This window comes from Scyliorhinus canicula, chromosome 19 (assembly GCF_902713615.1).
Source record: "Scyliorhinus canicula chromosome 19, sScyCan1.1, whole genome shotgun sequence".
Classification (NCBI taxonomy): domain Eukaryota; kingdom Metazoa; phylum Chordata; class Chondrichthyes; order Carcharhiniformes; family Scyliorhinidae; genus Scyliorhinus; species Scyliorhinus canicula.
This window is the reverse complement of record NC_052164.1, coordinates 51625267-51651069: the sequence shown is the minus strand read 5'-3', so window position 1 is coordinate 51651069 and position 25803 is coordinate 51625267. Positions and strand designations below refer to the sequence as shown.

General features: G+C 46.6%; 1 protein-coding gene across 2 annotated transcripts in view; it reads left to right on the top strand.

Annotated features, from left to right (window-relative positions):
- Positions 1-239: 239 nt before the first annotated feature.
- LOC119954079 (glial fibrillary acidic protein) overlaps positions 240-25803 on the top strand; it is a 51744-nt gene continuing 26180 nt past the window's right edge. Inside the window, exons 1-3 of one of the 2 annotated variants that reach the window (XM_038778930.1) lie at positions 240-388; positions 14303-14707; positions 24341-24401. In XM_038778930.1, coding sequence (XP_038634858.1) covers positions 294-388; positions 14303-14707; positions 24341-24401 — 561 coding nt within the window. In that variant the 5' untranslated portion in view covers positions 240-293. The remainder of the gene's footprint in view (positions 389-14302; positions 14708-24340; positions 24402-25803) is intronic. The other variant, XM_038778932.1, reaches the window with a different exon arrangement.

Here is a 25803-nt window from a genome sequence, read left to right as displayed (position 1 = left end):
TGATTCAGTCAAAACTAATTTATTTTCATCAGTATTTGTGGGACTGGACTGCTGTTAGTTCTGAATACCAGTATTTTAGCATGATGAGTTAGTAAGGATAGACACTGATTACCATACATCACAAAGGGTGAGGGTTGGATGGGGGGGGTGCTAGGACCCTGTGGCATTTCCTGACGCCTGGCCTCTATCCAGGGGTACGATTGTGTATATAAGCAGGCTGGGAGCAGGGAGAGAGTTCAATCCCGGATCTCTAACTTGCAGCAACAACACGTATAGATACAAAGTGGGCAAAGATGAGCGTGAGTTTCGAGTCAATGCAGACCTCGTCTTACAGAAGGCGTTTTGGGGGTCTCACAGTTCCTTCAAGCAGATACAGCTACACAAAGAGGTACCAAATAATGCAACATCCTTTTCTGCAGTCTTACTTGTAACCTGAGCAAAAGCTCCCACAATGGGACAGACAGGCACAAACTGCTGGAATTTTGCTGTAACTGTGACTGGAGGTGAGAGCTACACCTTCAGATGCAGATGCAGACACATCTGGAGTTACTAGTCAGCTGTCACCTTGATGGATCCACCTGAGTGGATTCAGAGTTGCTGAAGGTTCTGGTTGTACAATATCTGAACTAGTTTAGAAATATTGTAAGTTATGATTTTGCTTTGCCTGACTATGTTCGAACTGATTTGCATGTTCAATGTATAATATTTTTATTACTCTATACTTTACATTCCGTGCATAGTATCTGGCCTATTTAAGAACTGGCCCAGGCTCTGATACAGTCTGTGAACCTGTTTGTACCCACTGAGGCTCTGTGATGGCTCATTGTTCTCTTCAGACCTGCTGTTTAATTGTTGCTAAACTTATTTAACAGTGTCTTTATTAACCCAACTGTTGGCACAGGGCTGGAAATCAGCACTGTCAACTTTGGCAGAGAGTGAGGAATGTCAGTACTGGAGGTGAGAGAGGCAGAGGAGTGTCAGAGGTGGAGGTGGGCGGGGGAGAGGAGATGTCAGCATGGTAGGGGGAGAGGGGTGTCACTGGGGTGGGAGAGAACAGAGGGGTCAGTACAGAGGTGGGGAACAAGAGAGAGGTTATCGGTAAGGAGGGGAGTGAGAGAGGAGTCACAGTGCAGGAGGGGAGAGAGAGGGGTTTCAGTACAGGGGTTCCAGAGGGGAGTGTCAGCGCAGAGAGAGAGAGAGAGAGAGCAGTTCTCAGCATGGGAGGAAGAGAGCGAGACAGAGGTCTCATACTAGGGGTGAGAGAGAGAGAGTGTTACAGTATTTCACAGATGGAAGGATGCATTCTTTTTTTATTCGGCCTTTCAGACACTCTTTTGAAGCGTACATCGAGTGGCAGGCACACCCACACCCCTCCCCACCCCTCAGTCTGTCTGCTCCTATTAGTGAGAGAAGAATTTGAAGGAAATGGCACCCCCTAGTGCATCCTGAAAGTATTTCTGTACTGACAAAAACTTTCACCATTGAGTGAATTGACGTGCACTGGAAATATTGTTGTAAAGATCAGCAACATTCAACATTCACTGAATGGGTGTCAAAGTGCTGGAAAAAGGGAAAGTATAGGTGAGATAGGAGAAAGAGAGGGATGGATGAAAGGTAATATGGAAGAAAAAAAGCGGGTGGCATGGTGACACAGTGGTAGCACTGCTGCCTCATAGCGCCAGGGACCCGGGTTTGATTCCGGCCTGGTGTGACTCCCTGTGCGGAGTTTGAACGTTTTCCCTGTGTCTGCGTAGGTTTCCTCCAGGTGCTCTGGAATCCTCCCATAATCGAAAGATGTGCAGATTGGGTGGATTGGCCATGCTAAATTGCCCCTTAGTGGCCAAGGATGTGTACATTAGGTGGGGGAGTGGGCCTAGGTAGTGCGCTGTTTCAGAGGGTCGGTGCTGACATGATGGGCTGAATGGCCTCCTTCTGCACTGTAGGAATTCTATGTGTTCTCAGACAGTTGGAGAAGGGCATCAAAGAGAGAGGGATAACAGAAGAAGAGAGAGATGGGCAGAGGGAAGGGAAACAATGGGAAATGACAGAGGGAGGCCAAGAGATAGCAAGGGAAATCGAAAGGACAGAGGTGGGGAGAGGAAAGCATGACAGATGGGAGAAGGGGGCAGGGTAATAGGGATAGAAGACGGGGAAGAGGGAATGGACCAAGAGAGTGCAGGGATACTGGGGAGAGATGTAGAGAGAGGGGGATGGACTGGAAGAGCTACTTAGTCATTGGAGGATTCATTTCTCCTCCTGAATTCTGGAGTTACCCTTTTGGTTATCCTTTTGCTGTCAATTCTCAACCTCAAAATGAACATAATAAGATTGGAACGCGTAATTCAGGACCAAATCAAGTGGATGAAAATGATCCCATGGCATTATCTCAAAATGAGGCAGAGGAGTTATCTTCTCCCCAGTGTCCTGGCCAATATTTATCCCTCAGTCAACATCATTTTCTTGGTGCTGTCTGTGGAAGCTGCCATGCCCCCTACATTCTAACAGGGATTCCATCTCAAAACTACTTCCATGGCTGTTAAGCGCGTGAAAGGTATAAGTTAATGTAATTTTTCTCTGTTTATATTCCTCCCCGGAGAATTAGGCATTTGGATTTGAGAATAATGCCTGGGGCGGATTCGTCAGAAAGTTATTGCACAGACAGCAGATGCAGCAGCTCCCTGGATTGAACACCCGCTCGGATGTCACTGATTAATCTTCCTTTCAGTTAGGAACTAAATGAGAAAGAATGGAATAAATTAATGGTTGAGAGAGTCTGGAAAGTTCCATGATGGATTATGCATTATTTGCTACAGAAACAAAAGAAGAAGTAGTGAAGGAGTGAAGTTATTGACAAAGCTGATGGTTGCTTCAATTTTAGTTTCCCCAACTTTCTGCCACAGGGGTCCACTGACACCACTTAAAAGTGACAAAGGGCAGCACGGTAGCATTGTGGATAGCACAATCGCTTCACAGTTCCAGGGTCCCAGGTTCGATTCCGGCTTGGGTCACTGTCTGTGCGGAGTCTGCACATCCTCCCCGTGTGTGCGTGGGTTTCCTCCGGGTGCTCCGGTTTCCTCCTACAGTCCAAACAATGTGCAGGTTAGGTGGATTGGCCATGATAAAATTACCCATAGTGTCCAAAATTGGGTGGGGTTACTGGGTTATTGGGATAGGGTGGAGGTGTTGACCTTGGGTAGGGTGCTCTTTCCAAGAGCCGGTGCAGACTCGCTGGGCCGAATGGCCTCCTTCTGCACTGTAAATTCTATTTTAAAAAAATTTTTTTGAAACCTGCAGGTTAGAAATGTTATGTTTGATACCTGGCCTGTGGAGTTGGCTAATCTTCGACAAGTGGTAATGGAGGCAAGGGACAGAACTTCCCGGTCCTTCCTGCCGGTGGGATCTTCTGGTACCACCGAAGGCAACACCCCCCCCTCCCCCACAGCATGGGCGGGATTCTCCGACCCCCCCACCGGGTCGTAGAGTCGCCGGGGGGGGCAGCGTGAATCGTGCCCCGCCGCCCCAACGCCGGCTGCCGAATTCTCCGGTAGCGGGGGCAGGAATCACACCACGCCAGTCGGCGGCCGCTGGCAGCGGTCTCCCTAGCAATTCTCCGACCCGCGATGGGCCGAGCGGTCACCCGTTTTCGGTCGGTCCCGCCAGCGTAAATCAAACCAGGTCCGTACTGGCGGGACCTGGCTCTACGGGCGGCCTGCAGAGTCCTCGGAGGGGCACGTGGAAATCTTGCCCCAGGGGGTGCCCCCACGGTGGCCTGGCCGCGCTGGGGCCCACCAATCCGCGGGCGGGCCTGTGCCATGGAGGCACTCTTTCCCATCCGCGCCAGCTACTGTCAACCTCTGCCATGGCTTGCGCGGAGAAGAACCCACCCTGCGCATGCTCGGGGATGATGCCAGCACACGCTGGTGTTCCCACGCATGCGCCAACTCGCGCCGGCCATGGAGGCCCTTAGGCGCCGGTTCGCGCGGCGCTAAGCCTTTCCGCGTCAACTGGCGCGCGCCAACCCCGCTGGCACCGGCCTAGCCCCTGAAGGTGCAGAGGATTCCGTACCTCCTGGGCGGCCCAATGCTGGAGTGGTTCACGCCACTCCTTGGCGCTGGTACGGCCCGCCCCGCCGGGTAGGGGAGAATCCCGCCCCACGTTCCCCGGCGGTGGGACAGGCAAACCTGGAAAAATGGTGTAGACATCGGAGGGACCAAAAGTTCCAGCAGTGGCCAATGGCGGAAAACACACCACGGATGGGCCAGAAAATCTGGCACGAGACCTTTGACCTCAGCACTCATGAGTCAGAGAGGGTCACAAGCAGCCAGGGTGCTCCCTGATGAGCTCAAGGCTCCCTCCCTCATGAGCTCAACGCATTCTATGCCTGCTTTGAGCGAGCCCTCCACCCCAGAAGCCGCGGATGAACTTGTATCTGAGATCACCACTGCAGACGTCAGAGCAGCCTTCTCGAAGGTCAACCCACGGAAAGCCACTGGCCCGGATGGGGTACCCGGACGAGCACTCAAGTCTCGTGTGGATCAGCTGGTGGGGGTATTTGCAGACATCTTCAACCTCTCTTTACAACAATCTGAGGTCCCTATCTGCTTCAAGAAGACGACCATCATCCGTGTACCAAAAGAAAATGACAAGCAGCGTGCCTTATTGACTATCGTCCAGTGGCTCTGATATCCATCATCATGAAGTGCTTCGAAAGGTTAGTCATGGCACGAATCAACTCCAGCCTCCCAGATTGCCTTGATCCACTACAGTTTGCCTACCGCTGCAACAGGTCCACAGCAGACGCCATCTCCATGGCCCTGCATTCTACCCTGGAACACCGAGATAACAAAGACACCTATGTCAGACTTCTATTTATCGACTACAGTTCAACCTTCAAGACCATCATTCCTACAAAACTCATCTCCAAACTCCGTGGCCTTGACCACGGCTCCTCTCTCTGCGACTGGATCCTGAACTTTCTAACCCACAGGCCACAATCAGTAAAGATAGGCAACAACACCTCCTCCACGATTATCCTCAACACCGGTGCCCCACAAGGCTGTGTCCTCAGCCCCCTACTATACTCCTTATACACCTATGACTATGTGGCCAAATTCTCCTCCAACTCGACTTTCAAATTTGCTGATGACACCACCGTAGTGGGTCGGATTTCAAACAATGACGAGACAGAGTATAGGAATGAGATAGAGAATCTGGTGAACTGGTGCAACGACAATAATCTCTCCCTCAATGTCATCAACATCAGGAAGCATAGTGGAGAACATGCCCCTGTCCACACCAATGGGAACGAAGTAGAAAGGGTCGAGAGCTTCAAGTTTTTAGGTGTACAGATCACCAACAGCCTGTCCTGGTCCCCCATGCCGACACTATAGTTAAGAAAGCCCACCAACGACTCTACTTTCTCAAAAGACTAAGGAAATTTGGCATGTCAGCTACAATCCTCACCAACTTCTACAGATGCACCATAGAATTCCATGCATGCATCCACCATGCATTCTTTCTGGTTGTATCACAGCTTGGTATGGAGCCTGCTCTGCCCAAAACCGCAGGAAACTTCAAAAGGTCGTGAATGTAGCCCAGTCCATCACGCAAACCAGCCTCCCATCCATTGACTCTATCTATAATTCCCGCTGCCTCAGAAAGGCAGCCAGCATAATTAAGGACCCCACGCACCCCGGACATACTCTCTTCCACCTTCTTCCGTTAGGAAAAAGATATCAAAGTTTGAGGTCACGCACCAACCGACTCAGGAACAGCTTCTTCCCTACTACCATCAGACTTTTGAATGGACCTACCTCGTATTAAGTTGATCTTTTCTCTACACCTTGCTATAACTGTAACATTATATTCTGCAGTCTCTCCTTCCTTCCCTATGTACAGTATGCATTGTTTGTACAGCATGCAAGAAACAATACTTTTCACTGTATTCTAATACTTGTGACAATAATAAATCAAATCAAAAGGGTTGAAGTTCATGATCTCTTATTGTTGTCCATGATAATGAATGACAACAAGGGGATGACATAGGGAAAGCAGTGGCATAGGGTTATTGTCACTGGACTAGTAATCCAGAGAGCCAGGGTAATGCTCTGGGGACCTGGGTTTGAATCCCACCAGGGCAGATATTGGAATTTGAATTCAATAAATATCTGGAATTAAAAGTCTAATGGTAACCATGAAACCATTGTCGATTGTCGTAAAAACCCATCTGATTCACTAATGTCCTTTCGAGAAGGAAACCTGCCATCCTTACCTGGTCTGGCCTACACGTGACTCCAGACCCACAGCAACGTGGTTGACTCTTAAATGCCCTCAGTGATGGGCAATAAACACTGGCCCAGCCAGCGACCCCCACATCCCATGAACGAATAAAAAGATAAACGCCTCCCATGAACATGCCAGTCCTCACTCTCTAGACTTGCATTCAAGGAATCACTATTTCAAAGGTGTTAGTTTGTTACAGATCACTCAGGGAATCTGAGTTGCCATGGCAACTCATACATGTGTAGTCTGGGGCTTTGGGCAGTGATATGTTGGCTCCAACGTCTTCCCATCACAGAGATGACCAGGATTCTCTCCCACTGTAACTGCCAGCAATTGGAGTGTGTTGGAAGGATTTGCAGGTTGACACTCAACTTGTCTGGTTGAGGGACTGGTTTAGCACAGTTGGCTAAACAGCTGGCTTGTAATACAGAACAATGCCAGCAACGCGGATTCAATTCCTGTACCAGCCACCCCGAACAGGTGCCAGAATGTGGCGACTAGGGGCTTTTCACAGTAACTTAATTGAAGCCTACTTGTGACAATAAGCGATTATTATTATTATTATTGTCTGGCTGTGCAATGAACATAGAACATAGAACATTACAGCGCAGTACAGGCCCTTCGGCCCTCGATGTTGCGCCATCCTGTGAAACCCCTCTAAAGTCCCTCTACACTATTCCCTTATCATCCATATGCCTATCCAATAACCATTTGAATGTGTTTAGTGTTGGTGAGTCCACTACCTTTGCAGGCAGGGCATTCCACGCCCTTACTACTCTCTGAGTAAAGAACCTACCTCTGACATCTGTCCTATGTCTATCTCCCCTCAATTTAAAACTATGTCCCCTCGTGCTGGACATCACCATCCAAGGAAAAAGGCTCTCAATGTCCACCCTATGTAATCCTCTGACCATCTTGTATGCCTCAAATAAGTCACCTCTCAGCCTTCTTCTCTCTAACGAAAACAGCCTCAAGTCCTTCAGCCTTTCCTCATAAGATCTTCCCTCCATACCAGGCAACATCCTTGTAAATCTCCTCTGTACCCTTTCCAATACTTCCACATCCTTCCTATAATGTGGCGACCAGAACTGCACGCAATACTCCAAATGCGGCCGCACCAGAGTTTTGTACAACTTGATAGCACTGTCAACCACACTCTCCATTACTTTACTGATGATCACGATTTGAAAGGTGGTGGGAAATGGATAATTGGCTGGTTCAATTGTATTCTGTTGTTTGTGGATAGGACATACCTGGTCGTTCTTCAACATTCTCAGGCAGATGTCAGTGTTGTGGCTTTACTTGAACGGCTTGGTTAGGGTCACAGCTAGTTCTGGAGCCTTCACTGCCTTCAATTCCGATCTTGGGCGACTATGTGGCGCTTGCACATTCTCCACATGTCTGCGTGGGTTTCCTCCGGGTGCTCCGGAGTCCTCCCATAATCCATAAATGTACAGGTTAGATGGGGTTACACGGATAGGAGGGGAAAGTCAGCCGTGCAGAATAGTACCAATGAATATTGTCCAAGAACAAAGGGGCTTCCTGGGCCAATTCAGAAGGCAGATATTAATCAATTACACTGCTGTGGTACTGGAGTCATACTTAAGCCAGTCAGTCCTTTATTTAAGATTTCCGAAAAAATATTGGCGGCCGACATGGGATTTTATGACAATTGGTTAGTTTCATAATCATGACTATTGATTTCATCTTTTTATTATAGATTTGTTTAATTAACTGAATTTAAATTCCCACAAATGTCACAGTCGGATTTGAAGCCATATCTCAGGATTATTAATCTAGGTTTCTGGACTACTAACCCAGTAATGTGAACACTGATGGTATTCTGATTTGCTGTAATACAGTGAGTATATATAACCCACAGGTAGAGTTGGCGGAATATTGTGAGTATATATAAACCTTTCGTGGAGTTGCCGGAATATTATGAGTATGTAGAACAAAGAACAAAGAAAAGTACAGCACAGGAACAGGCCCTTCGGCCCTCCAAGTCCGTGCCAACCATGCTGCCCAACTAAACTACAATCTTCTACACTTCCTGGGTCCGTATCCCTCTATTCCCATTCTATTCATGTATTTGTCAAGATGACCCTTAAATATCACTATCGTCCCTGCTTCCACCACCTCCTCCAGCAGCGAGTTCCAGGCACCCACTACCCTCTGTGCAAAAAAGGTGCCTCGTACATCTACTCTAAACCTTGCCCCTCACACCTTAAACCAATGCCCCCTAGTAATTGACTCCTCTACCCTGGGGAAAAGCCTCTGACTATCCACTCTGTCTATGCCCTCATAATTTTGTAGACATCTATCAGGTCGCCCCTCAACCTCCGTCGTTCCAGTGAGAACAAACCGAGTTTATTCAACCGCTCCTCATAGCTAATGCCCTCCATACCAGGCAACATCCTGGTAAATCGCTTCTGCGCCCTCTCTAAAGCCTCCACATCCTTCTGGTAGTGTGGCGACCAGAATTGAACACCATACTCCTGTGGCCTAGCTAAGGTTCTATAGAGCTGCAACATGACTTGCCAATTCTTATACTCAATGTCCCGGCCAATGAAGGCAAGCATGCTGTATGCCTTCTTGACTACCTTCTCCGTCTGTGTTGCCTCTTTCAGTGACCAGTGGACCTGTACACCTAGATCTCTCTCACTTTCAATACTCTTAAGGGTTCTACCATTCACTGTATATTCCCGACCTGCTTTAGACCTTCCAAAATGCATTACCTCACATTTGTCCGGATTAAACTCCATCTGCCATCTCTCCGGTCAAGTCTCCAAACGATCTAAATCCTGCTGTACCCTCTGACAGTCCTCATCGCTATCCGCAATTGCACCAACCTTTGTGTCGTCTGCAAACTTACTAATCAGACCAGTTACATTTTCCTCCAAATCATTTATATATACTATGAACAGCAAAGGTCCCAGCACTGATACCTGGGGAACACCACTAGTCACAGCCCTCCAATTAGAAAAGCACCCTTCCATTGCTACTCTCTGCCTTCTATGACCTAGCCAGTTCTGTATCCACCTTGCCAGCTCACCCCTGATCCCTTGTGACTTAACCTTTTGTACCAGTCTGCCATGAGGGACCTTGTCAAAGGCCTTACTGAAGTCCATTTAGACAACATCCACTACCCTACCTGCATCAATCATCTTTGTGACCTCTTTGAAAAACTCTATCAAGTTAGTGAGACACGACCTCCCCTTCACGGTTGTGCTGCCTCTCACTAATACGTCCATTTGCTTCCAAATGGGAGTAGATCCTGTCTCAAAGAATTCTCTAGTAATTTCCCTACCACTGACATAAGGCTCACCGGCCTATAGTTCCCTGGATTATCCTTGCGACCCTTCTTAAACAAAAGAACAACATTGGCTATTCTCCAGTCCTCCGGGACATCACCTGAAGACAGTGAGGATCCAAAGATTTTTGTCAAGGCCTCAGCAATTTCCTCTCTAGCCTCCTTCAGTATTCTGGGGTAGATCCCATCAGGTACTGGGGACTTATCTACCTTAATATTTTTCAAGACGCCCAACATCTCGTCTTTATGGATCTCAATGTGACCCAGGCTATCTACACACCCTTCTCCAGACTCAATATCCACCAATTCCTTCTCTTTGGTGAATACTGATGTAAAGTATTAATTTAGTACCTCGCCCATTTCCTCTGGCTCCACACGTAGATTCCCTTGCCTATCCTTCAGTGGGACAACCCTTTCCCTGGCTACCCTCTTGCTTTTTATGTACGTGTATGTATGTAACCCTTTGGTGGTATTGCTGTAATACAGTGAGTATATATAACCCATAGGTAGAGTTGGTGTAATATTGTGAGTATATAGCACCCATAGGTGGAGTTGCTGTAATACAATGAGTATATATATCCCATTCAGGGAGTTTCTCTAATACAGTGTGGATATACATCACATAGGCAACTGTGTTGCTTTAATACAGCGAGTAAATATAACACATAGAGTGAGTTATTACAATACAGTGAGTATATATATCCCATAGGGTCTGGTTTAGCACACTGGGCTAAATCACTGGCTTTTATAGCAGACCAAGGCAGGTCAGCAGCACGGTTCAATTTCTGTACCAGCCTCCCCGAACAGGCGCCAGAATGTGGCGACTAGGGGCTTTTCACAGTAACTTCATTTGAAACCTACTTGTGACAATAAGCGATTTTCATTCATTCGTTTCATTTCATTCATTCGGGGAGTTAAGGTAATACAGTGAATATAGATTTCCCAGAGGGGTTCTTGCTGTAATACAGTGCATATTTACATCACATAGGAGGTGTTGCTTTAATATAGTGAGTATATATAACACATAGAGGGAGTTGTTACAATACTGTGAGGATATATATATATCCTATCGGGGGATTTGCTGTAATACAGTGAGTATATATATCCTATATGGGGTTTTCTGTAATACAGTGAGTATATATAACCCATAGGGGAGTTGCTCAAATACAATGGGTGTACATTACCCATAGGATGAGTTGTTGTAATACAGTGAGTACATATATCCCACAGGTTGAATTGTGACAATACTGTGCTGTAATACCCCTCATCAGAGGTTTTGTGGCAATGCAGTGAGTATATATATCCCATAGCCATGGTTGCAGTAATACAGTGAGTATATATATATCCCATAGGGGGAGTTGTGTTAATAAAAATAATCTTTATAATTGTTACAAGGGGCTTTTCACAGTAACTTCATTTGAAGCCTACTTGTGACAATAAGCAATTTTCATTTCATTTCATTCAAGTAGGCTTGCATTAATATCCCATAGAGCTAGTTGTTGTAATACAGTGAGTGTATGTATATCCCATTGGGAGAGTTGCTGTAATACAGTGAGTATATTATACCATCAAGGGAGTTGCTGTAATACAACAAATATATATATCCTATATGGGGCGTTGTTGTAATACATTGAATATATGTCCCATAGAGGGAGTTGCTGTAATACAGTAAATATATACACCACATTTAGGGAGTTGCTGTAATACAGTGAATATATATATCCATCGGGGCTGTTGCTGTAATACGTTGAGTACATATATCCCATAGGGAGAGTTACCATAATACAGTGAGTATATATATCACATAGGGAGAGTTGTTGTAATACAATGAGTATTTATATACCATAGAGGGAGTTGCTATAATACAGTGAATATATATACTTCATAAGGGGAGTTGCTGTAATACATTAAGTATATATATATCCCATAGGGGGAGTTGCTGTAATACATTAAGTATATATATATCCCATAAGGGGAGTTGCTGTAATACATTAAGTATATATATATCCCATAGGGGGAGTTGCTGTAATACATTGAGTATATATGTCCTATAGGGGGAGTTGCTGAAATATGGTGAGTATGTATATCCCACAGGGGGAGTTGCTGCAATACAATGAGTATTGTTACAATGGACGAGGCTACTGCATGATCAATTCCAGCCCTACAGACCCCAGAGTCCCAAAACAAGTAAATGAACCAATAATTCGTATTTACTTTCTGAGATCTTTGACTCTTGACTGCTCCAATGACTTACAGGCATTTGTTTGTTCGTGGTTTGTTAGTGAAATACATCTATTTATTTATAAAAAAAATAGAGATAATCAAATATTGGCCAGCCAATCTACTACTCCCCTTTTACCGTCCCGCCCTCTTCCGAACACACACAAGACAGAAACACAGAGAAGGAGGGGAGGAAATAATAAGAACATTAATTTGAAATGGAAGACAAATGTCCTTACTTCGGATGTTGAAGCCGTTGTAGCAGGCTGTCCTCCCACGACACTACAGAGTTATCCCACTACCGAGTGCTTGAAACAACTGGTTGGATCACTAACAAGGATCTTCTGGCATCACCATTCAGTCAGAATTCCCAGCTGTAGGATTCCCTCACAGCCTCAGGCCTGTGAAATTCTTCTTTGTTTCCAACTCCACCAGAATGACCTTTCGGCGATAAGAACAAAGATTCCCAGACAATGTTTTTTTAAAAGGGGTTTTTAAGCTACTGACCCTGCTTTCTGCTGATGGTTTGCCTGGATTTCCTCTCCTCTCAAACCCAGTTCTCAGCCTGGGTTTTACACTAACTTAGCTTCCAAACTCACTAGAATGTCCTCCAGCTTTACTGAGAGAAAAACAGAGTTCCAACCGGGTGTTTGAGAGGGGTTTACCCTTTCACGGAGAGAGAAACTCGAAAGAGCCAGCTTCAGCTCTGAGTTCAAAACAAAACTAAAACAAGATGAAGTCTTCCTGCCTTTGCAGAACGTTTCAGAACGGTCAGCACCAATCAGCATTGATCATCAACTAAGCCCCAGCAATCTGAAATAGTCTATTGTTCAACAGCTAAGTCCAACACGGTGTATCAGCACTGACTTCAGACCAAACAGCACATCCTGCTGGATTCCCTGTTTTCAACCTAAATTTTGATCCTGTTTACAAAAATTTTAAACAGCAGAATAACAGAAATTAAAAAGGAAAACAAGGGAAAGACAGGGATTAACAGGAGGATTCCTTACAGTAAATATTCCATAGGGGCAATTCGTTATATAGTGAGTCTACATAGAACCCACAGGGTGAAGTTGCTGTTATACAAGAAATATGAGAAAGAGTAAGCTTTACACTCTTACAGTACATGGATCCCCCTTTGTAATTAAATATGGTCATGTCCGTAACACTTCATAACCTTCACTTTCCCACCTATTCCCATATCCCTTGATTTCTATAATGCCCAAATATATATTGATCCTCAGTCTTGAATATACTCAAATACTGAATTCCACACCCCCTGGGGTAGAGTATTCCAAGATTTACAATCTTCTGAGTGAAGCAATGTCTTCTCATCTCAGTCATAAATGGCCATATCCTTACAGTGAGACTATTATCCATAAGTCCAGCCTCTTCAGCAGATGGAAGATCCTCTCAGCATCTTCTCTTGAAAGTGTTCTCAGAATTTTGTATGTTTCAATGAGACTATTTCTCATTCTTCTGATTGCCTGAGAATGTGAATCCTTTCTACATATTCTGTTATAGGATAGCACTCCCATCCCTGAGTAAATCTAGTGAACCTTTGTTGGCCCATCTCTGAGGCAAGTCGATTCTTCCTGGGATGAAGAAACCAATACTGACTATAACATAGCGATACTGACTGTAACACGGAGAGTCTATATTCCAATATCATTCTGACTGTAACACGGAGAGTCTATATTCCAATATCATTCTGACTGTAACACGGAGAGTCTATATTCCAATATCATTCTGACTGTAACACGGAGAGTCTATATTCCAATATCATTCTGACTGTAACACGGAGAGTCTATATTCCAATATCATTCTGACTGTAACACAGAGAGTCTATTTTCCATTATCATTCTGACTGGAACGCAGAGAGTCTATATTCCATTGTCATACACACTGTACCACAGAGAGTCTACATTCGACTGTGATACTGACTGTAACATCGAGAATCTTTATGCCATTATCATACTAACTGTAACACAGAGAATCTATATTCCATTGTGATACTGACTGTAACACAGAAAGTCTGTATTCCATTATGATATTGATTCTAACACAGAGAGTCTATATTCCACTGTGATACTGACTGTAATACAGAGAGTCCAGAGGGTCCTTGGCATTGATAGATTCCAGCCAGCATCAAGCTTGTGCCCTGCTCTGTCCTGTGATTGTTTATCTCAGCTGGGAGTTATTCAATTGTTTTTCTTGCACTAATTTTTAAAGAAGTTTGAATTTATACAGAACCTGAGCTCCAGGGATATATTGCCCCCATTGGAAATGGTTGATGTCAGATAAGGATGGGATTGGGGTTGCCGATGATGTTTCCCGTTGTCTATAACTGCAATATCTGCCAAAACGCACTGCACAATAGAGTTTTGGAATTCTCCCAGAAATTGAATGGGAATAAAAGTTAACACTGGGATAGATTGGGGAAAATGAATCAATCCTTGCTCGCGCTAATTTCATCTCATTGCACAGGTCTGTTTTGCCAAGTTCCTCCAGAAGTTCCATGATTCGATTGAAGCACATCAACTATCCAACAAAAAGTTCCGGAATGTTCCAGGAGAGGCTCGACTTCTCCCTGTCAGATGCCCTCAATGCCGAGTTCAAGGAGACTCGGACCAACGAGAAGTTTGAGATGATGCATCTAAATGACCGCTTTGCCAGTTTCATCGAGAAGGTTCGTTTCCTGGAAAACCAGAACACGGTCCTGACCGCTGAGCTCAACCAGATCAAGGGGAAAGAGCCCAGCCGGCTGGGGGATATGTACCTGGATGAGATCAGAGAGTTACGCCACCAGTTGGACCAGCTGAACAGCAGCAAGGCCCGTCTGGAGATCGAGAGGGACAATCTGCTTGAGGAACGGAACAACCTGAAACAGAGGTAAGGCATTCCCAGATTACACCGGGCTGGATTTCTGAATTCCAACCACCCCCCACCCCCCGATATGAACCTGCTTGGGCAGATCACGCGCATATTCTAGTTTCCCAATGGGATGAGAATTGAACAGGGTCTGGAAATATTCAGTCAGACTGTAAAGGAAGGGGCCAATAGGCCCATTGAGGTTGTGCAGGCGGTATTCTCCCCGCCCCCCACCCCACCCCCGCCGGGTGAGAGAATCGCCGGGGTGGTGTGCAAATCGCACCATGCCGCCCTGACCCCCGCACGCGATTCTCCCACCGCCCAAAATAGGCGCCGCGCGAATCGCGCCGGGCCGCTCAGAGAATCGCCGCAAACGGCGAGCGGCAATTCTCCGGCCCAGATGAGGGTCACGACACGACAGAGTCCCTCCACTGCCGTCCACCCCTGGTCGCTGCTAGCGGGAACTCTGCGGGAACGCTCGGAGGGGGGGGGTCCTTCTACTGGGGTGGGGGGCTTCCGAAGGGGTCTGGCCCGCGATCGGGGCCCACCGATCGGCGGGGCGGCCTCTCCCCCGTGGGCCTACATTCCGCCGCAGCCGGCCCCTGAACACCAACGTCAGGGCCGGCTCGAGTAAGAAATTCCCCGCGTATGCGCAGGATTGAGCTGCTCCAACTGCGTATGCACGGGTTGGCGTGGCGCCAAGGACGCTGGAGTGGCGTGAACTGCTCCAGCGCCATGCTGGCCACCTATGGGGACCAGAATAGGTCGTGCCCGGGCCCTGTTCACACCGTTGTGAAACGCGACGGCGTTCACGATGGCATGGGCACTTGGTCCGCGGAGCGGAGAATCACCCCCTACATCACTTGTTGCCACACATTGAGACCAAATTTCCGGTGGCATCTGCTCGTACAGAATATGCTTCTACTGGAATGCACCTCAATGCGTTTGAACAAACTGGTCAACATACTGTCCTTTAGGAACAGACAAGTGATTTCCATCCAGTGGCTAGAAGACATGCAAGACTGAGATTGATAAATCCATATTAGAGACAGGTATTACATCATATTAACAGCACAGGAACGAGTCATTTGGTCCAACTGATCTGTACTCCCATGAACCTCTTCTCACTATATATCACCTAAATCTATCAGGAGATATAGACCAAAGGCAGATAAATGAATTTGAGGTACAATTGGCTGACTGAATAGTGGAACAGGCTCAAGGAGCTAAGTTGCCTCCTCTCATGTCTGGTGTGATATTTTTCTCTCATTCCCCACTCAATCTCCATGTCAGTTTTATTGTGTAGGAGGAAGACCACTCGTTACAAGTTTCTAACACAGAGGGTAGTGGGTGCCTGGAACTCGCTGCCGCAGGAGGTGGTGGAAACAGGGACGTTTAAGGGGCATCTTGACAAATACATGAATAGGATGGGAATAGAGGGATATGGGCCCCGGACGTGTAGAAGATTTTTGTTTAGTGCATAGTCGGCACAGGCTTGGAGGGCCGAAGGACCTGTTCCTGTGCTGTACTTTTCTTTATTCTTTGTTCTTTGCCAGTTAGAGTGTCCCAAACTCATCTCACACCGAAACCTTACCGCATAAAAATCACCAATCTCATCAGTTAAGGTGTGAATTTAGAACCTAGAGGTAGACGTTAGTTCCTAATTCACAGCCTCCACCTTCTGGCTGATGTTAGAAAGGAGGGCTAATTTCCTGTTTGGACATAGGTATGATACTGCTAATTGTGAATCAGTACATCCCTTTCCAATCTCTCATCCCAAAGATTTGATGCACAACATTGTTTTGTTCACTGTGTGAAGAGGATGTTTAAAACATGTTTCTAATTTGTCCCACTCCACTCCTGCTGTTCAGCAGACCCTGGCAATTCCTTCCCTCTCCCACATCCCCACGCTAAGATTTGTTTTTCTTCAAAAATATTCTTTACTCGTAGAATATCTGAAAGAACATGATAAATATTTCAAAATGGCCATTACACTATGTGCAATAATATTCAGGTTCTCTACCTACATCATGTTGCATTCTTGAGGTGCTTTAACACAATTGTGATGCATGTGATATTCGTGACATACATATTTTGGCAAAAGTATACTTTATTTGTCAAACATCTGAAAGAACATTCAAACATTTCAAAATGGCCATCCCACAAATAATTATCTCATCAAATGGACCCTGGAGTAATTTGTCTACCACAGAGGCTCATTGCTCCTGTCTTTACTAAAGGTCCTGTCACTTTCGGCAAACAGTGTCAGAATCTTTCATGAGCAGAATAGAAATGTGTTGATGTGAATCAGATTTCCACGACCAGATACTTCTCACTGCAGGGGATAATGGGGGAAACTTATGTACGGTTGTGGCTGAGGCACAATAATAAGGCAACATACCTAATCCTTACTGTTGCTGCTCTTAGAATGTTTGATGAAGACAGTGTAGAGGGAGCTTTATCCTGTATCTAACCCCGTGCTGTACCTGTCCTGGGAATGTTTGATGGGGACCGTCTGGAGGGAGCCGCACTCTGTATCTAACCCCGTGCTGTACCTGTCCTGGGAGTGTTTTCTGGGGACAGTGTAGAGGGAGCCTCACTCTGTATTTAACCCTGTGTTGTACCTGTCCTGGGGGTGTTTGATGGGGACAGTGTAGAAGAAGCTTTACTCTGCATCTAACCCCGTGCTGTACCTGTCCTGGGAGTGTTTGATGGGAACAGTGTAGAGGGAGCTTTACTCTGTATATAACTCCATGCTTTATCTGTCCTGGGAATGTGTGACTTTGAATACCTAAAATAGAAGGTGATCTCGTACACAGCCCGAATATCCTTTAGATCCTTCATCTGCCTCCAAATAAAAGGTGTTTCTCTGGGTACATGCTTAGATCTTAGTTGGATCTGTCTTTTTGAGGGGTATGTGGAACATTTTCTTGTTCCAGTCCTACCCTCCCAGAACTCTTTTTCCAATATATCAGTAATTATATCAGTGTCTGCTCTTGTCCAGAACCAGGGGCAAAATTCTCCCCTACCCGGTGGGGTGGGGGGTCCCGGCGTAACGGAGTGGCGCCATCCACTTCGGCGTCGGGCCTCCCTAAATGTGCCGGAGTGGCTCCCGCTCAGCGGACTGGCGGCACAACTGGTGCCAACGGCCTTTGGCACTACGCCGATTGGCGTCGGGGCTGGCCGAAAGGCCTTCGCCAATCGGCGTGAGTCCGCGCATGCGCCGGAGCGCCAGTGACCGCTGATGTCACCACTGGCGCATGCACGGTGGAGGGGGTCTCTTCCGCCTCTGCCATGGTGGAGGCTGTGGCGGCGGCGGAAGAAAAAGAGTGCCGCCACGGCACTGGCCCACCTGCCGATCGGTGGGCCCCGATTGCGAACCAGGCCACCGTGGGGGCATCCCCCGGGGTCCGATCGCCCCGCGCCCCCCCCCCCCCCCAGGACTCCGGGGGCCCGCTCGCTCCACCAATCCTACCGGCACAGAGGTGGTTTAAACCACGTCGGCGGGAGAGGCCTGACAGTGGTGGGACTTCGGCCCATCACGGGCTGGAGAATCGACGCGGGGGGCACGCCAATCGGTGGGGCGCGATTCCTGCTCCCACCGATTCCTGGGTGGCGGAGAATTTACACCGACCGCGGGCGATTTCCCGACCCTGCAGGGGGTTGGAGAATTCCGCCCCAAGAAAGTATTATCAATTTTCCTTCCAATTTTCACCCTTCTCACACCTTCTCTCACCATAGGCTCTCCCCTCTCTCGACCTCTCTGTCTTAATTTGAGGGAGAATGACTAAATGTCCACTAAAAGATTCACCATATGACCAACACTTCAAGGCTACCTGGACTAGACCTCCTCACATCCTACACTGCATAAGGACTTCATTCTACTCTCCCAGTTTCTCTGACTCCACGTATCTGTTATGATAATGCTACCTTTCATGCCAGATCTTGTGAGATGTGATCATTTTTCCCCAACCCAGGATTCCATCACATTCCCAACAATCCTCCACTCCCCCCCACCCCCACCCGTGGTTATCAGGGCTCTTAAGCATGTCCAACCCCTTCTCAAGAGCAATTATGGATCAGCCTAGCCAGCGTCACCAACATCCCAAGAATGATTTTTTTTTAAATTCCACATCTTTCTGCTCTCCCCCCTTCCCTTCCCTCCCGAACCACAATTAGGTCCCCACTTTCCACCCCATCAGCCTCCACATTCAACAGATCATTCCCCACCATTTCTGCCAACTCTAGAATGATGCCAGCACTAAATGGTTCTTCCCTCACCTCCACTGTCAGCATTCCCAAGGGACCACCCCTCCCATTACTCTGTTTCATCTTCTATCACTCCCAACACCTCATCCCTTTCCCACAGCACCTTCCCATGTAATCACAGGAAGTATGCCTCTTTACTTCCTCCCACTCCTCACTCACCAATGCCTCAATGTAATGAAGCATGACCTTATTAACTCTGTTTCTCTCTCCACAGATGCTGCCAGGCCTGCTGAGTACTCCAGCACTTTCTGTTTTTGCTGACATCATTCAACTTGAGTATAGAAATTAGGACTTGTTAAAAATTCACAACCTGTAAAATCCTTTTGCTTTTAGAGATTCGTTATTACAAATACCAGAGAAGGAAGCAGTATGTTGATCGATCTACCAGCTGAAGAAAGCCCCGAGCTCATTCTAGGCAGCCAGAAACTAGTTGCCTATTCAACATCAGCCTCCTATCGTCCTACCTGGAGCTCTGGCTTCAGCACCTGCACTAATGTGGCAGGAATGCATTGGGAGCATGGTGTTTGAAGGCATGTGATGGACAAACAACCCTTCAGTTTCATAACCCCTGCCACAATAGGTCATGAATATTGATGGAACCATCAATTCACTAGACACGTGCTTTAAGATATGAACAGTGGTTTTAATCTACTTACTACAGAGCCAGCCTGTTACCCGTTGAACTCTTGATGAACTGCAGGCTGGCTCTGGACAAGGGTATTTATACAGCAGTCCAGGGGGAGGAGTCATGGGCGGAGCCAAGGGTGGAGCCCTGTACAAACTGCTGAGCATTCCCAGAGCTACTCCCCCTAGTGGTCGATAACGCTACTGCGCTTACAAAGGTATTGGTAAATACAGTGTGAATTACTAAGTTACATTCACCACAAATATAAATGGAGATGCCCGCTCCTCTGCAGCATGAGTGGGACCAGAGAAAAGGAGGATATTTTAACAACTGGGCCTGTGGGTCGTGTGGTCTATGGGCAGAAAGTCTGGGTGTGTTTTGACCCATCAGGAATGACAATGCACCAACAGCCACTTTGATTCATCAAATTCACTAACTCCCAGGGCCACCGAGGAAACATAAAGTCAACTCACGTAATCCTTAAACATATCACAGAACAATTCCCTTTAAAGTGTCGATTTATGTTAATATAATTTAATGACCTGTCAACCAGAAATTAAGTATGAGGAAGGGGGTGGGGGAATGGAATTTTAATTTAAATATTGCTTTGGCAAAGAGTTTATTTTGCTGTGAATTACATGACTGCAGAATGTGCTGTAAATCAATGGAAGAAGATTAATTTTAATCCAGCATCTTCAACAAAGCTCAAGGGCAACTGTAACCTCAACCATAAAACCACAACTTTGTGGATACAGATTTACAAACTGAAAATTAAATTGCCCCGGTGTGTGATTACCCAGAAGACATCATGGACCAAGCAACGACTCAGGGTCCAATTCACAAACATAAAAGAGACATCACAGTGACACACTCTGCTCTTGTCTGGCTGAACCACCTCAGTGTCATTGTCATAGAGTCATAGAATCATACCTCACAGAAAAGGTCCATTGTGTCTGTGCCGGTCAGAAACAACCACCTAACCATTCAAAACCAATGTTCCAGTGCTTGGCCCATTGCTTTGATGCCCTGGGATCATAAATGCACATCTAAAGACTTCCTAAATGTAATGAGGGTCTCTGTCTCCACCACGCTTTCAGGCAGCGAATTCCAAACTCTCACCATCCCCTCAGTAAAAAAGAATTTCCTCACATCCCCTCTAACCCTCCTGCCCCTTACCTTAAATGTGTAATTAGGTTGTTGCTGTGTGTCCACGTCAGCCATCAGAGACAGAGAGTGACTAAACAACTAGTGGAGTAGGGATAGATTTAAATCGGCAAATAGTGAAGTTTAAATCGGGATAAATGAAAACTTCAAACAGATAGAATGGAAAAGGAGAGCGGTTAGGGTGATGGAGGGAGTGAATTTAACAACAGTACAAGAAGGCAGCCAGACGTCTTGTGACGCAGTAGGTAGAGTCCTTACCTGTGGGACAGTAGCTCTGATTTCAAGTCCCACATCAGGGTTTGATGGCCAAATGATGGTCAGGTTCGGTCATAATGTGGCCAAACCATAATTCCTTCCAATGTGTCGGATGGCAGGTGATAAGAGTGGGAGAGTTTCCTGGTCAGCCAGACCTTTGCTATAAATCAGTCTGTGGGCGGGATTCTCCGTACTTTCACGGGGCAGCGGGATTCTCTGGGCCCGCTGCAATAAATGGGAGATTTGGCTGAGCGCCAAATTCTCCGTCCTCGTTAGCAGCAGTAGCAACGGAGAATCCTGGCCAATGCCTGCCAATGCTCCCTTGGAGCATGGAGGAGGAAAGGAAGATGGCAAATTAACTGAGTCAAGGAGACCAATTGTTGAGTAAACTTAATGCGAAGCGAGGCCTCCAACTCAGACTGGTTTTTATATCAATTCTAGAAATATTACAATTGAGGAATATATGAGGAATACTGGAGATAAATTGTAACAATTGGAGACTTGACTACATCAGAACAAGACTGGGTGCGAATGTATTCGCATATTTGATGTATAAAGATGTATTATCATAGAATTTACAGTGCAGAAGGAGGCCATTCGGCCCATCGAGTCTGCACCGGCTCTTGGAGCACACTACCCAAGGTCAACACCTCCCAACACTAAGGGCAATTTTGGATACTAAGGGCAATTTATCATGGCCAATCCACCTAACCTGCACATCTTTGGACTGTGGGAGGAAACCGGAGCACCCGGAGGAAACCCACGCACACACGGGGAGGATGTGCAGACTCCACACAGACAGTGACCCAAGCTGGAATCGAACCTGGGACCCTAGAGCTGTGAAGCCATTGTGCTATCCACAATGCTACCGTGCTGCCCGTATTAGGGGCTGGGTTTTGCAAAACCACTTGCTCAAACAATCAATCAATTAACACCCACCAGAGCTCTAATGAAAATCTCAAAAGCTAAGTACAAAGCTCTCTGGATCCCATGAGGAATGTGTGGTGAATTGCTGCTGTAGGCAAACTCTGCCTTTCCCAGCTGTGGATCTCGACAGCTGTATCCCTTGGGCTGCCCAATCTTCACGCTTACCACCCAGATTTTACAATCACAGGCCAATTTATCCATGGCGCAAATCACACAATAGCAAATTAGCTTCAAAGTGCCTGTGGCTGACTCCCTTTTCCCCTCCGCAAACATTTAGACAGCCAACAAGCCTAACTTTGGGGGACGAATTGGCGGGAGAATATTATTTTGTGATTTTATGGATCAGGAATGTCATTTATTCAGTAGGAAATGAGTCGATTGTAAAACCAGTCTGTACACCTGAAAGAGGAGAGGAGCCATGGGGGCAGGTTAAGGATAGTTTATGGCTGGTTGGGGATAACTTGTGGTGGCAGGTTAGGATTAGTTTGAGGCAGGTTAGGGATAACTTGTGACAGGTTAGCGATAACTTGTGGCAGGTTAGGATTAGTTTGTGGAAGATTTGGGATAATTTGTGGCAGGTGAGGGATAACTTGGGGCAGATTAGGGGCAGCTTGCAACAAAGAACAAAGAAAATTACAGCACAGGAACAGGCCCTTCGGCCCTCCCAGCCTGCGCCGATCCAGATCCTTTATCTAAACCTGTCTCCTATTTTCCAAGGTCTACTTCCCTCTGTTGCCGCCCGTTCATATACCTGTCTAGATGACTCTTAAATGATGCTATCGTGCCCGCCTCTACCACATCCTCTGGTAAAGCGTTCCAGGCACCCACCACCCTCTGCGTAAAAAACTTTCCACGCACATCTCCCTTAAACTTTCCCCCTCTCACCTTGTAACTGACACCCCCACTCTTGGAAAAAGCTTGTTGCTATCCATCCTGTCCATACCTCTCATAATTTTGTAGACCTCAATCAGGTCCCCCCTCAACCTCCGTCTTTCCAACGAAAACAATCCTAATCTACTCAACCTTTCTTCATAGCTAGCACCCTCCATACCAGGCAACAGGTTAAGGATAACTTGTCACAGGTTAGGGATAACTTGTGGCAGGTTAGGGATAGCTATTGGCAGGTTAGGGAAAGCTTGTGGCAGGTTAGGGATAACTTGTGACAGGTTAGTGCTAACTTGTGGCAGGTTAGGGATAACTTGTGACAGGTTAGTGCTAACTTGTGGCAGGTTAGGGATAACTTGTGACAGGTTAGTGCTAACTTGTGGTAGGTTAGGATTAGCTTGTGGCAGGTTAGGGATATCTTGTCACAGGCTAGGGATAGTTTGCAACAGGTTAGGGATAATGTTTAAACATTAGGAGAATGGGAAAGAGTTGCACCAAGAATGAAGACTGATTGAGTTCCATGAATCGTCAAGAGGAGCCAGATTAGAATGAGTCAAACAGGAAGTTCGAAGGAAATCATGTAACTGATAAGTTGGGAGGAGGAAACGAGCACATGAAAGGAGGAGAGGACTTTTATAGAGAGGCTCAGGTTTAATCATAATGGCGAATAAGGGCAAGGTGAATTCTGAATGGTGAATACTTTTCTTTGGCATTGTAATAGAAAAGAAGTAAGGGTCTGGATTCACGCGATCCCCCAGCCGCCTCTCGCTGGGAGGCAGGCTGTTCGCTGGCGGCAGGAGTCCATAATCCCACCACTTGCCAATGAGATTTCCCATCGAAGCCACGCTATACCGCCGTGAGACCCACAGGCTGGAAACTTCTGGCCAACATATCAGGAATAAATGGAAGTGGGAAAGTAATGGGGGATAATCGGAACAGAGTGATCTAAAGGGTAAGAAAAAAGCTGGTTGTTGCAGATGTTTTTACTGAAAAAAGGCAAGGGGTCTCAGCAACGTGATCTAAAGCTCATTGGAATCAGGCAAATCATCAGAGGTTGAGGTGACCACAGTCTTTGCTCCTTTAGTTAAAGAGGGGAATACAGCAAATACAGTATTAATGTGTCTGCTAGTTTAGCAACTGTGGCGCCAATATCTCTTATTGGGAGCAGATTAATTCAACACTTTGAAAGGTGTAATTTGATTGGAGTTGCCAGGCTGGTGTGATCAGATATCCTCACCTAATTATCCTAATGGATTTCCATGGAGGTCAATAGAGGGGAAGTACGTGAATTTTCAGAAGACATTTAATAATTGATGATAGGCAGGTGATTGGATCACACGCAGAAAGAGGCTGAAGAAGGGCTTTGGTAACTGGTGAGATCTGCCCATTAAGAGACACTTTACTGACATGGAAATACTGAGGGAACTGATTCAGAAACATGAACTGTTGGAGTCATAGCTGTGAGTGCCTGCTCTTCAATTTATTTAACAGATCACATCCTACCCCCACTCCAAAATTGTGTTTTTTAGATCACTGGATGAAATGAATCTGCGGACAGATGCTGAGAACAATTTAACAGCGTTCAGACAGGTAAGATACTGTGTCAGGTAAGACTGAATGTCTGCAGCTGTGTATCTCTAACAGTGAAACTGTGTACCAGTGATGAAATACTGGCTATGGGAAGGATTAAGATAGCAGAGAGATTAATTAGTATCTGAGGTAGTTCACCTCGGGTACAGGGCAATGGTGGAGATGGTGTCCTTGGCCATCACATGGTCACACATGGACAGGACCATGATGTGGGTGATATTTCAATGAAAACCTTTCCATTTCGAGCTGCTTTATGACTCTTCAATGGAAGGAAATTCCAGCATGTTCCACAGAGTCTGTTGCCAATTCTTCCACCCAAGTCACACCCAAAGAGGAAACCTATTCCTTCTCACCATCAACTGAGATTAGGTTATCACTGAAGAGAAATTCGGTCTATACACAGTGGACTGGAGGAACACCACATGCTTTACTGCAGGACACTTTTGATGGAAAATAGAATAAATAAGGAAGATGCGCAACTATCGGGAATGTGGGGCAGTGAGATTAGTTTTAGATTGATCTGGCAAATGTTAGGACAGCCAGAATAGGCCAAATGGACTCTTTCTGTGTGTAAACATATTTGGTTTTGTTGAGTTTGGCTTGAGTTTTCTCCTATAATTAGCGGTTGTACCACGACCTCCTTCCAACTGTCAATGCTGATTAGAACCATAGAGCCACAGAATTCCTACAGTGCAGAAGGTAGCCATTTGGCCCATCTAATCTGCATCAATCGTCTGAAAGAGCACACTATCAAGGCCCACCCACCTATCTATCCCTGTCACTCCACCTAACCTGCACATCCCTGGACACGAAGGGGCAATTTAACATGGTTAATCCACTTAACCTGCACATCTTTGGACTGTGGGAGGAAATCAGAGCACCCGGAGCCAACCCACACAGACATGGGGAGAATGTACAAACTCCACACAGACCGCTACCCAAGGCTAGACTTTGTGAGGCAGTAGTGCTAACCGTTATTTGGGCAGCACGGTCGCACAGTGGATAGCATTGTGACTTCACAGCGCCAGGGTTCCAGGTTTGATTCCCCGCTGGGTCACTGTCTGTGCGGAGTCTGCACGGTCTCCCCGTGTGTGCGTGGGTTTCCTCCGGGTGCTCCGGTTTCCTCCTACAGTCCAAAGACGTGCAGGTTAGATGGAGATAGGGCGGGGAGTGGGCTTAGGTGGGGTGCTGTTTCATGGGGTCGGTGCAGACACGATGAGCCCAATGGCCTTCTTCTGCACTGTAGGGATTCTATGGATTCCATGTTCTCAGTGTATCCACTTTCGGTTCCTGAAATCTCTGGTAATGGGGTTGAGGCTTGAATTCATGATACCCATCTCTTGTCTACTTTGTGTAGAGAGCACACGCAGCATTGTGGATAGCACAATCGCTTCACAGCTCC